The following is a 14,101-nucleotide window of genomic DNA, read 5'->3' on the forward strand; positions in this document are numbered from 1 at the left end:
AATTGCCAGCAGCACGTTACTGATGTAAAAATTTTAGCCACTTGCTGGTTGGTATACTGGTGTGGAATTGTAATTCTACAATACTGCATGTACTCTCTTGTGTTGTTTTTAAAAGGGACAGGAGTGCTGTGTTCACATGGTGGATTTATTAGTGGAACTTATTTGCTCACCTAAGGTAACCATGTTGAAATGCACTCAGGGAACATTGAGGGTGCGTAGTCTTTAGCTGTGTCTTTCATCTGTTGTAGAATCCTGTGCAAATTTGTTTAGTGCAAGAGAACAAGCTGGGTATTATGTACTGGTGGGGATCTTGTATCCCATGGGTACAATGGAAATTTATCATAAGACTGCTGAAAGTCTTTGTCCAGCTCTGACAGCTCCCATCAAATTACATACGCATGCACTCAGCAACGGGTTAGTAAAATCTATTCTGTAACAAGTTCTGATCCCCTTGAGTTTCCTGTTGTTCTGCTTATGCATTGTTTGTTAAATTTAGTTGGAAGCTGGTGAGTTTTGACTGGGCACAGCTCATTAAAAGCCATTACTTACTTTTTTCCCCAATGATAAATTTCAATTGTCAGTTGCAAATAACGACTGAAATATATCCTGAAAAAATAATACTACATTTGCTGGAAAAACCCTTAGTTTTTTATCACAGCACAGATTAAGAAGTTTTAATAGTTTGATGGCTGTATAATTTTAGAAAAAAAGTTCAATGTTTATTAATTCTGTATGTTTCTCTGTATTTTATATATTCACTGTACAAACAATTTCTCAAAAGGGAAGAAGCCTGAGGGCTGCGTTAAGTTCAAGTGGGAGCAATATTCGCTCCACTGACCAATTTCATGGTTAATGATATTTTGCTAACTGGTCTTCTTCCCAAATATTAATCTTGTCTATCTGTGTCCATTTGTATATTTAACTGTGTAAATAATTTCACAAGATGGAACAGTGCCCAAAGTCTGGGTTATGATCAACTGGGAGTACAATCACCCTGCTGACCAATTTCAAGGTTAATAATATTTTTTTGTTAATAGGGCTACAGCCCAAGACTGAGTATTAATTGGGTTTAATCCTGTCTATCTTGTTTTTCTTAACTGTGTAAATAATTTCAATGAAGGGGCAATGGTCTAGATCTCGGTCAAATTTATGGGATGCTACACTTGCTCCATTGACCATTTTCAAAATTAATAGTGTTTGTTAAAGTTTTAAGATTTAATAATGTTCCTTTCCTTAAGTTTTAATTATGTAGTTGAATGTTTTTAAAGGTTTTGATTAGTGCAAGTGTAGGCAAGGATTTTGATTTCAATATTTAATTATTAGTGTTTGTTAGAGTTTGCTTTAATACAGTAACTCCAAGCTTTGCTGGTCGTTTTGCTGCATATTGTTAAGATTCCAAAGGGACTTAAGTCTGATGTTCAAGAGTACTTCACTGAACTGTGTTTCATTCATATCAGTGTATACCTGTGTAACATAAAAAACAGTTGTTAAATAAACATTATATTAAGGTGCTTTCCACTTCTGAACCATTGTGTTAAAGTCTGACATGGTCCAAAGATTGCCTCCAGTTCCCTATCCCTGTTCTGAAGGTCTCACTCATGTTCACACAAAAGCTACTCTTTTCTTTATGGATTTCATTAATTTTCCTATAGGTGGCATATATCATCCCATAACTATGCATGCTTCTATGGCTTTGCATTTCTCCTTTAGCCATTCCTGCTGTGGCGTTTTGCATTTTCTGTCACTCATTTTTTAGATATTTATATTCCCTTTTGTCTGTTTCATTTGCTGCATTTTTATAATATACATTTGACACACATTCCACGATTTGACAGCCTCAGTATTTGTACTGCTGTGGTGATTTTCCCACAAAGCTATTTTTCTATGTATTTCTGTAACTACTATGATGGATTATTCAGTTATTTAACAAGGTTAACAGCAAACTGATGTCACAGGTTTCTGCTAATGGCTGTAGGGCTCCACAGCATGCTTCAAGTCTCCAGTGACGATATTGTTTATGATCCACTGCCAGTATACCACTCAGCTGGTGGTATACTTGGAGTTGGGCAGGCACTGTTGTATGGTACCTCAGTAGTCATTCGAAGGAAATTCTCTGCCAGTAATTACTGGTCTGACTGTATTAAATACAACTGTACGGTAAGTAAACAAAAATATAAAGCCAAATTAAATTCTGAATTAATATATGAACCTGTTTATTTTTGTTGGTTGATACATCATCCATATACTGAACAAGTAATATTTCAAATATTATAACAACACAGTTTTTAAATTAGTAAAATTTTAGAATTCATTGAATGTATTTTAACTACATACATCAAATTTCTTATATCTGATGTACTGTTAGAAAAACTTGTGCCTTTAGGATATAAATGTGTCACTTTTCAGGTTTCTCAGTATATTGGGGAAATGTGTCGGTATCTGCTTTCTGTCCCAGAGAAACCAGAGGACAAGCAACATAAAGTTCGCCTTGCATTTGGAAATGGCCTGAGGCCACAAATATGGAAGAAGTTTGCAGAAAGATTTGGGATCTCACAAATTGGTGAATTCTATGGTGCTACAGAAGGAAACTCGAATTTAAGTTAGTACCTATCAGAATCATATTTGATGAATTTTAATAGTAAAATGGCACTATTACAAATAGTTTTCAGTCTACAGAATCAAAAATGCAAAAGTGGCACAAAGCACTAACATTGTACATTAGTGATGACAAATACAATCTCTAGTAAAGAAATCTCCCTAGGGTAACATAAGCAATTACGTACACATACAACTCACAATTTTGCCATCAAAATTAATTCATTCATTCACATGCAAGCAAAAGTAAGGGAAAGCATTCACCCATCTGAAGCTGATGCCTACATACATGAAACAGCACAGAAATGTTACTAACTTTAAAAACTACTACTCTTTTACCAGTTTAATTATACAGCCTCATGAACAATAATTAAATTGGGAAAAAATGAATGGTAGCTCAAAAGTTAGTGACATGTCTGTCCTGGAAATTTCCATCGCTGTATATTCAGTCATCCTCATGCCACATAGATCTTATGTTGAGTAAGAACCATTATAAATGTGTAAAGAGTCAAAACGTGCTTTAGCTTGGAGATTGTTACAATTAACGGCTTCTGTAGGCTACCATAACAACCAACTACTATTAACACTACTCGTGCTATGTTATTTGTCAACAACAGCTTGTGTTCTCTCTTCACAATTAAAAATTTGCAATCATGATACATAACTAATAGAAAAGTTGCTATTTTGAAAATGATGCTGTTTTTACGTTACAATATTCATCTGCAGTTCAACTCTGCTCAATTACAACCAACGTAGGTGCAACCAAGAGACAGACAGGCAGATCATTTATACAAAGGGTGGTTTATGACATATAACAATTAAATTGTTTGTTTTTATACCTGGTGTCCTCCAACAACCCACATCACTGTTATACACAATTCTCCCCACTAGACTAAATAATTCTTATTATTTATTTAGCAAATGGCGAAAACAGACATATCATAAAATTAAATTACATATACATATTTACACACTTGAAACTTAAGTTTGGCTTTACAACTGAATATCTAGTCCATCAATCCAGCACACTGCATCTGGATTTGACAGAAGGAAGTCCTCTTTGGCACCGTGATAGGCTCGAATCCTGCATTCACTGACAATGTGGTGAAGAGTCTGGTATGGAGAACTGCAGTCACAGGCTGGATAAGGCAGCTTCTTCCACTTAAGGACAGCATCCCTGCATTGGCCATGGCTTGTACAGATTCTGTTAATGGTAGTCCAGGTCTTGTGTGATCCACCTGGAAGTTTAGCACCTGAGATGATGATATGCAGGCACACATCTGTCACTGCTTCCCACCAACATTTCCATTCTTCAAGGGGGTTTGAAACCCTTAGCAACCATGTCAGCAGCATCACACAGAGTTGAGTGGAATGATTTCACTCTTTTGCGATTTAAAGGGAGCAGGTCACTATGCACGGGTAGGTTAGAATTTCTGGAGATCTTGTGGAATTCCCTCATAGGCCAGTACATCTGCGTAGATCAGGGGGGCAATTATATTGGTTAACAGTGGAAGGCAATAAAGTGGGGTAGATCTGATTGTGCCAGATATTATGTGCATTGTCATATTCAGCTGGGTGTCAACAAGCCTTATATGATGACTATTCATCCAAACAGGTGCACAATGCCAATTCAACAATTCATATAATTTGTCTGTGTTATAAACTGGCATCCTGAGTCAATGCAGCAAAATCATTTTTGTACTTATCATTGTCATTTGTATTGCAGTTCATTAACAGAGACTTATTTCTCACAAATATCGATAAAGAGTAAATGTACTAAGATACTTCGCTCTTATACAAGCATCTGTAGATGATGATGATGATGAATAATTTACAGTCTGACAAACTCCTATTTGCTTCTTTCTCAGGTTCTTCAGATGAACGTTGGCCAAAGAACCCAAGGCAGAAGCAAATAGGCAGTTTGTCAACAAATGGCCACGAAAGCCTTAACAATTTTAAATTTACAGTCCATCTGTTTCTGCTGTTATCTCTATTCTGCTGTAGGCTGCATTTCTAATAAAGCAAATTATCAATTTGACACAATCATGTGGTAGTAAAGTATATAAATGTTTGCAAATTTGATTTTCAAGTAATTCATAAAATAATAACCAGCTTCCAAGTTATGGAGAAACTAGTATAAACACTAAAGAAATAACAATTGTTCAAGAAATAATGCATGTATGGGGAACAGGTCACACAATGGCCATATTAAAAACCCAAACACTGTACACATGCCAAGTGCCAGAAGAAGATTGAAGAACAAACCACAGTGGCAGCACTAGTTTGAACAGTCAAATATTTTGGTAGTTCAAAGGTAGTACACTGCATCAACACTAGATTCTGGTGGTCGATGACTGTCTCATAGGACACCCTTCCCCCCCCCCCCCCCCCCCCATCACCTAGTGCAGAGCACAGGGATAGATAGTGATGTAGGCTGGCATGGCACTCGGTCTGTGGTCATGTCTAAAGATGTCCCTGTAAGTGTAGAGCCTGTTAATGACAGTGTCGTTGCCTTGTCGGTGAGCGAAGCAGGCGGTCGAGCCAGCACCAGGCAGCTTGGTGATGCAAGGCATGGTGCGCCATGAGTGGCAAGCGAATAGAGGGGTGACCATCATCGTCAACTGAGGTGGTGATGGCTGTCTCCTTGCATCTGGAGGAATTGCAAACGTGTTAAGGAGCATGATGTGGCTGCTAGAGTTGTCCAGTGCGCATGGAGGGGCATGCAGGATGAACAGTGTGCCATCGCATAGCCGTAGGGAGAGGTCCTTGATGGGAAAGGATGACATGTCAATGTGGAAGACGGCAATGCAGGTGTTGTCGGCCAGTCAGTGGAGTCATTGGGGTGGGGGTAAGGTGAGAGGGAATCCTTCAGATGCAATCTCCGAGCTGGGTGGAGGACATGAAGCACTAGCATTACATGCATTGTCATAGACACTATCAGAGCCTAAATGAGAGCTCGGCTCATTAGGAGTGCTGGGAGTGAGGGGTTACACGGAAACGGGTTCGGGGGGGGGGGGGGGGGGGGGGAGGAAGGAGTTGTCCAAGTTTGCAGCTTCACTGAGCTGCCATACTGGTTTGAGACATGAGCCACAGTGTTTGTCTTCTGCTGTGAAGCAGAATGTGAAAGGTCTGCGGCGAGTGGTGTAATACTTTATGCCTAGGGGGGAAGCAGTGCGGGTCACACCATGTCATCACACAACAGCACGTGTATGAAGTCATGAGGGTCTGTGTGTGCCCTTGGCAGCATACCTGCATGAAGAAGTGTTAGACGCGCTCTGCTACTGTCAGAAGTTCAGAATGCGCAGGAGGGTTGGAGCCCTTGATGAATTGTGCTGGAAAGACTAGAGGTTCCTTGTACAATAAGTTGGCTAGGGAGGCTTTTAAATCCTCTTTGTAGGCTGTATGGACACCAAGCAGGACCCAGGGGAGAGCCGTGATGTGTCGTGGAACATCAGTGTAGCTTTTAAAGTGCGGTACCAGCATTCAACCAACCTATTGCTCTGTGGGTGGTAGGCTGTTGTACACATTTTGTTTGCACCATACATGTCACACTTCTTGGAGAAAAGAACAGCTTGAAATTGTCATCCCTGATCCATCATGACTGAAAATGGACAACCAAACTGGGTGATTCAAGAGGCAAAAAAGGCCCATGCGATAGAGTCGTCTGTTATATGTGTGAGAGGAATGGCCTCAACACACCGACTAACACAGTCGTTGATATACACAATGTATTGAAAGCCCTTTGACAGGGGAAGTGGGCTGATCAGGTTGAGAGGTATGTGATGGAACCAGCCTTTAGGAATGTCAAATGAGCCCAATGGTGGGTATGCATGGTGACCGACCTCGGAGCATTGGCAGGGTAATCATGTATGGGTCCAGTTTTTGAAGTCTGTCATAACTTCTGTCCATACAAAACACTCCTTTATTAGGCATGTGGTGGCCTGAATACTAGGATGTGCAATGTCGTTGACAGCAGCAAATATCTTAAGGCCCAAGACAGCTGGAACTAGGAGGGGTGGCACAGGGGAAGGGGGGCTGGGGGGAGGGGGGGGGGGGAAGGGGGAGCTGTGCCTTTGGAAATGTCACAGATGACTCATAGGAAAGAACTCAGAATTCGACAAGGCTCAATTGTAAGCGAGGTATACTCACTGTGCAGTAACTGCTGTATGACATCTGTCTGTTGCTGAGCCATTAGTTTGTCAGAATCCCAAGACAACGAAATCGTACCAACTTGGGGCACGTATTCGGTGATGGTGTTTTCCATACCCTTGATGTAACAGACATGGATGGTGAATTGTTATATTAAGTCCATATGTCAGAAGCATCGGGGAGGGAGGTCAACTGTGGGGTTACGTAATGCATCGGCCAATGGCTTGTGGTCCATTATATAGTCACTGACCTATCCTCAATGTCCTTGTGGAAATATCAAACTGCCTTGTAAATGGCAATAAGCTGTTGGTCAAAAGTGGACCATTTACGCTGGGGGGCAGACAACTTTTGTGAGAAGGAACAAAGTGGTTGCGTGTAAACCCTTGACCTGCTGAAGAAGCATGGCGCTGATGGCTGTGTCACTCACGTCCGCCGTGATCGGTATTGGAACATTGGAGACCCGGGTGTGCGAGAATGACAGCAATCACAAGTGCAGATTTTAACATGTCAAACATGCATTGCATGTCACCACACCAAGGGACCATACAAAGTCCGGAAGTGTTCTTCCCACAAATGCATTAGTCAACAGTGCTTGCACGGATGCAGTGCACAGGATGTGTCACTTTGAAAATGTTTATCATGTTGTGTTAAGTCTCAGGCAGAGGAAGGTCATGGATAATGGCAACTCTTTCCAATGTGGGACAGACCCCTTCCAAGGAGACAGTATAGCCTAGGAATGTCACACTAGCAGCTCACAACTGCCATTTATCATCATTGATCATGACCCCGTTCTCGGCAGGTATGTTAAGGGCTCTTGACAGATGTTGTTTGTGCTCCTCAGAGGTAGCTGATGAAATAATTGTCACCTAGATATGCATAACAGTACGGGAGAAAGTACAGTATGGAATCAATAAAATGTTGCCAGGTCTGTGCAGCGATCTTTGTCATACAACATGCAGCAGCACTCAGGCTGAAAGGGGTGACTATTTCAGTCTTTGAGATGTCACCCTTATGAATTAGGATCTGGTGGTACACTTTCCAATGGTCTATCACACTGAATAACCACACACTGTGGAGGTATTGAGTGAAATCCTGTATGGTTGGTATGGGCATTCAGTTGTCACCACACAAATGAAATAAACCATTGTTATTAGGAACTAAGTGGATTGGTGAGGACCAATTACTGTTGTATGGGTGAACAAAACTGGAGTCTAGCAGTTCTTGTACTGTGGCTTTTGTGTGCTGCAATTTTGTGGTGTTAAGGCATCTAACATTGTGGTGCATTGGGGACTTTCCACGGTGTTCAATCAGTGGCAAGTACCGTCAATAATAGTACCTACCACCAATGGGATTCCTTGAACAACAACAATGAGGGTAGATGTGGAACACTCATGACACAAGAGGCTGGAATGTCACTGATCTGTGAGGGTAGGTGTCACTGCAAGTGTGTCTGCAATGTATGTGCCATGATGGTATCAGCACTGTCATGTCCCCACAGTGTGGCTGCATACTCTGCCTCGAGTGTCTATGTGTCAGGTCAGCTAATGCGGTGGCGATCAGCTGTTGAAGACGCATGTTCTCAGCGTGAAGGTTGATGGTCTCGTGACGCTGAGATGTTAGGCAGGCCAGGGTGATGGTGAGCTGTGCACAGAGGCTGGCACATTTGATTGCAGTACCAGATAGGGCATCACAGTGTGTGGTAGGGTGGTAGCAAAGACCCCTGGTGTCTGGCTGATGATAGCGTGGTGCAAGAGGGCTGCTGCTTTGAGATCTGGTAAGAACCCTAAGTAGCATAAAAGATCTGTGCCAATAATGAAGTAGTCGACATCTGCAATGCAGAACATCCAGGTACAGCATAAAGCAAACGAGAGATATGGTTGAAGTTTGGGCAAGCCATGGACATAAGCTGCAGAATTGCCTGGAGTGGTATAGCAAATAGCAAGAGCACAGGCACAGCGCTCAAACTGGGAATGACACTAGTGTCGGTGCCCATGTCTATGAGGGAACAGTGTATAGTTTGCCGGCATGATGGGTGGCTGAGGTTGTGGTCGGCACCCTAAAGTGTTGGTGTGAGCCATGGCACCTGCTCAAACTCATAATTCACGTTTGGGTAGTTGTTTGGTGTGCTACAAGAATGCGCAGCATCTCCAAACGTAATTTAGTACCAACATAGTGGTTATGCTGTGTGCGGTGCCTGGCCCGGTAAGCTGGCGGTGTGGATGGGGAATTGTGTTGCGGCACAGGGGTGGCCGTGGTAGCGGGGTGAGAAGTGGCAGCAAGTACGGTGGTCTGGCCACCAGGTGGCACCTTCAGCTGCTGTTGCATGCTGCACGCCCAACCTCTGCCTGCCAGCCAATGAAAGGCAGGGTTTGGGGATGGCGCAGTGCTACCCATTTCTGGCATACCCAAAAAAACAGGGCGACATGCACTTGCATTTGTTTGATGATGCTGTATGCGTTGTCCAACAGGTGCAGTGTTTCTTTCAGCCAACAGATGTACCTGAAGATCTGACGACAATTTCAAGAGCCACAACGACCAGAGTACAAGGCGGGGAGTTTGGCCATGCCGATCTGAGCTCTTAAGTGGCACCAAAGTTGTAATGGTGTATGGCCCCTACAGAACTCCATGAATAATAGAACGGTTGGCTTCTGCTCTTGTGGTTATGCATTTTTGCAGACTTGGTGGCATTAGCAATAGATCTCGGACCACATCTGTCTCATTGTGTACATGGCTCATCAAACAGACTAAGTGTGCGTCGACTCCCAACATGCCGTGGATGTCCAGGATGTTATCCACCACCACGAACCGTTTTAAGGTTGTCCTTTTGAAGTTGTGGAAGCTTTGGAAGCTGTCCGAGAGGTGGCTGCTGTACCATCATTGGAAGATGGTGGTGGTGGGGGGAGAGGGACCCAGAAACTGGCATACAATCTGTCTGTAATGCAGCACAAATAAGTGTGTGCACATGACACACAGAGCACTGGAGGCATGGGAGAAAACGTGGTAGGCGCAGGCATCGTGGCTGGTGCAAACGCAGTCGCAGTTTGTTGATGCGTGAACACGACATGCGAGTCGGGCCAAAGTACATTCTCATGTGACAAGCTGGCAGGAAATGTGTTCCCTTCAAATATTATGTGGCACTGCAGCAAAGGTAGTTCTTGCTTCAGGTGTGGTGCAAAGTCTGGGAACTGCCGCACATGTAGACATGGGGCAGTCTGTGTGCGCTACAGCTCATGGACGGAACTGGTTAGGTTTTGTTATGCCGGCGCGGGAACACACAGGCATGAATATGCACTCAGAACTGTCAATGTTTGAACCCTGGCTGCTCATTGGTGAAAGAGACTGTAGACAAACACATAGCCACTTCTGGATTACACACCATGTGGAGTTTAATTAGTACTTTATGGTGCATTAATGATGCAAAATGTCTGTAGCAAAAATAGGTACACAGTCATATTGAAAAAGTCTGGAGTTACCACTATGAGAAACCAGTCATACAACTGTCATATTAAAAAACCAGAAACACAACTTTATATATAAACTCTGTGTTTATTAACAACACTGTACAAAGTACACCATCACATGCCAAGTGCCACAGGAAGTCTGAAGAACAAACTGCAATGGTGGCACTAGTTTGAATAGTCAAGGATTTTGGTAGTTCAAAGGTAGCACACTGCTTCACCACTCAATTCTGGTGGTCTATGATTGCCACACATGCAACAAAAATTGATGCAAGAAAGGCAACCTGAATAATCTGTGATAAAAGTCATAGCATTATTACAATACTGAAACAGGACGAATCTCCAGGTTTTTTTACATCACATAGTTTCCTTCACACTGAAAGACAAGAAATAATCATAAAACTTGCATACTGAAATATTCCCAGAAAAAGAAATAAAAAGCAGCAGCAGGCAATTTTGTAATTTTTTCACATGGATTAAAAATAATTGTTAGTGTTCTAGATTGGGGTGAAGATTTAACACGCAAATTATATTGTTATTAAATAATGATGGGGTTCTAAATATCTATCTTTGATTATACCTGAGAATGGAAATAAAAAAATAAGTGGGTAAGGGAAATGCATTATTTGACAGTTAAAAACACTAAACCTTTCTGGATAATAAGATCACAAATAAAACAAATAAACAGTATGTACAGATCATCAGTAGAAAGCATATGTATACATGGGAGACAAGTTTGTGAAATAAGGAACAGAGAAAGAGAGAAACTGCTATGCACAGAAATGAATTACTGGAGACAAAATTCTGAAGTCACAAAATTAGCAACATCAGAAATGAAGAAACCAGAAAAACTATGGAAGTGGAAGGGAACATCGTGGTAGATACTGAAAGGTAGAGGTTACTGTACAGCCATTCATAATGAATGGAGGATAAAACATGTCAATGTGTGTAATAGGCTATTGGAACACTTCAGACATGTGATCTGTGCATTTTACAACATGATGCTGTGTCCATAATAATGTAAACTGAGTTTATGCTATTTTTGGACAGCTAGTGTATTTCATTTAAAAATAAACCACATTTATAACTGAATGATTGATACTGCTGCTTTTGGTGTGGAAGAATTCATGTTCAGTTCCCAGTAGCTCTCAATTTTTTTCTGAGGTAGGAAGGTCTGGAATAAGGTCCATTAAGCCTTGAAAGGCCATATGAGGAGCTGCTTGAATAAAAAAGCAGCAGCACCATCACAATTTATCTACTGATGATAATGGCAGGAGGGATTGGCAACTTGCTGATCTTGTTTTCCTCAATAATAGATGACTCCTTGTACCATCTGGTAGGCAGCAGTCAGCCAGTCAGAACAGGTCTAAGGCCCAATCCAGGAGTGGTGTCTACATTTCATTATAGAAATTAATGAGCATCTGTTTATTGAAACTCTGGTTGCAGAATTTATTGACATGTGTGTAAATAAAACACACTCAGTATATTTGTGAGTTATTCAAAATGCACAGTTTGGTTTACTTAGTCATCATCTTGACAAGTAGATACATTGTAAGAATATTTTCTATACATCCATCACCTGATGTTTTATGATTTAATCTTGTCAACTAACATGCAATGTGCAAAAAAATTTATAAATATATATATTCTGAAATGTGATGAATAGGAATTTTATGGAAAGTTAATATCCAAATGCCAGGAAGAGACATTGAGAATTTTCACATTCTCTTGATGACATAGTTTCATATTTGCTGTTAGATGTATACAGGGTGGTCTGAAATTCGCCTTACCTACTTCTAGAATGTGTAGAGGGCATGGAGTAAACAATACTTTGAATTGGAATTCATGCCTAAAAACTTACCATTTTTATGCTACAACTATTTGAAAACACTTTTGGTAGGTAGATATGCAACAAGGTAGTCATGGTGGGGGTCTGGGGGTGGTAACATCGAATCAGCTGATATCATTTGATATCTATCCTACCACTTTGACCTCTTATGAGCCTCATTCACATGTCTGTGTGTGTTAGAGCAGCATGGTTGAGTACACATTTGCAGAATGCACTGACATGATCCTTCTGTATGGTGAAGCTCATGGTAATGAGTGAGCTGCTCATCACCTTTATCAAGATTGTTATCCACAGTGAGTTATGTCAATTACATACCCTTTTTGTAACACTTACACCATGACTTTGAGAAAGGGTTGCCTTCACCATCAGCGGTCATGACTGCAGTGTTCAAAGGAGACACCGCTCACCCAAACTGCAAGAAGCCATACTGCACCAGGTGTGATAGAACTTGTGTACCACATCACCATTTGTAGGTACAATGTGAGCACCGAACTTATAGATCGCCACATCGAACCTTCTTGTAGTGGATCAGAACGCTAACCCTCCTTTGAAAAGGACAAAAATGGTTAACTGTAAACAATAGTGTTTGTGAAATTTGATGAAGTTTCCTTTTTGTTTCTTTGTTTATTAATGAGTGGAATTGTAAAACAGGTGATGTACTGGGTCACATCTAACAAATTACTTGTAAAAGTGATTGTGATACCAACATATTCTCAAATGGCTGTAGCATAGAAATAGTATGCTTCTGAACTTGGTTTCCAGTTTAAAATATTGTCTACTCAGTCCTTCTACAACTCCTAGAATTTGTAAGAGGAATTTTAGAACACCTTTTACATCTGTACAAAAGGTAGTAATGTAATTTCCTCATAGAATTTTTATTATTTTGTAGGCTTTGGTGTGAAGATCTTTCTGAAAGTGCCAGGAAATTGAGGCTGCCCATAAATCAGAAAAAAGCTATTTCTGCATATTACTGCAGTACTTGGATTTCTAGAAATAAACATGAGTCTTCTTAGTGAAATAAACATACAGTAAACACTTACACAACAGACCACCATTAGTGTCACACACATAAGCAGCTTACAATCTTTGATTCTGCCAACTACTGTAGTTCTAGATTTGCCTCACACCCATGAAGTCTATTCTTTATGTTGATATCCACTTGATGTTGTATGCAATTAAATTAATGTATGAACTGCAAATGTAGTATGCAGTCAAAGAAATTAATTTATGGACACCAATATGTTGCTTAACGGTATTCTGAAAGTGAACATCTTTCATTATATTGAAGCTGTGCAGTACTGTCTAAAAAACAAAAAGCAAACCTATAGGTAGAACTTGGGCATTTAAAAACTGCAAATACACTGTGTTAATCCATAAATATTGCTTGAAATCATTTACAAGGACTTGTTTCAGTCACTGATGTTGATCCTGGCCATACAAAATATTGTTAACTATGAAAAATATGTAGCTAAATATCTTATCATATCCACTCTACTTACGATGGAAGAGACATGTCTTTGAAGAGATTAAGTGGGACTGACAACAAGTAAATTTAAAAAAATATATATGAATATCAAACTATAATAATTCTCCAGGACCAGCTTTTTAATTTCTTTTTTGTTTTTTTCTTTATAGTGATGAAGCAATTGTAGACTATAAAATTCAGTTGTATTCTCAAATATATGTGGATGTCATATCTGCTTTAGCATACTATTTTCTCACCTGGTATGTGCATAGACCTTTTCTGTCATAAATATAATATACATGCACTTGACTACCAATGATGTGAAATAAAAAGCTTGTGTGTGTGAACGCAATTTCATAATGTATGTGGACTAAATAATCGAAAACTTTAATTAAATAAGGTTTCTGTACTTCTCTTTTCAGTTAACACAGACAATACTGAAGGAGCTGTTGGTTTTATCCCCAGGTATGCTTGGTTTCTTTACCCAGTATCACTAATTAGAATAGATGAAGAAACAGAAGAGCCTCTCAGGGATAAAAATGGTTATTGTATTCCATGTAAACCAGGTAACAAACAGCTTGTTAT

The 14,101-nt window shown here is 40.5% G+C and overlaps 1 protein-coding gene across 1 annotated transcript in view; it reads left to right on the top strand.

Moving 5' to 3' along the window:
• Positions 1–14,101, top strand: part of LOC126279109 (long-chain fatty acid transport protein 1-like) — a 111,142-nt gene that overhangs the window by 83,614 nt on the left and 13,427 nt on the right. The window contains exons 5-7 of the mRNA XM_049979590.1: positions 1,956–2,157; positions 2,407–2,599; positions 13,939–14,082. Of these exons, the coding sequence (XP_049835547.1) occupies positions 1,956–2,157; positions 2,407–2,599; positions 13,939–14,082 (539 nt within the window). The remainder of the gene's footprint in view (positions 1–1,955; positions 2,158–2,406; positions 2,600–13,938; positions 14,083–14,101) is intronic.

Source organism: Schistocerca gregaria, chromosome 6 (assembly GCF_023897955.1).
Source record: "Schistocerca gregaria isolate iqSchGreg1 chromosome 6, iqSchGreg1.2, whole genome shotgun sequence".
Taxonomy (NCBI): Eukaryota; Metazoa; Arthropoda; class Insecta; order Orthoptera; family Acrididae; genus Schistocerca; species Schistocerca gregaria.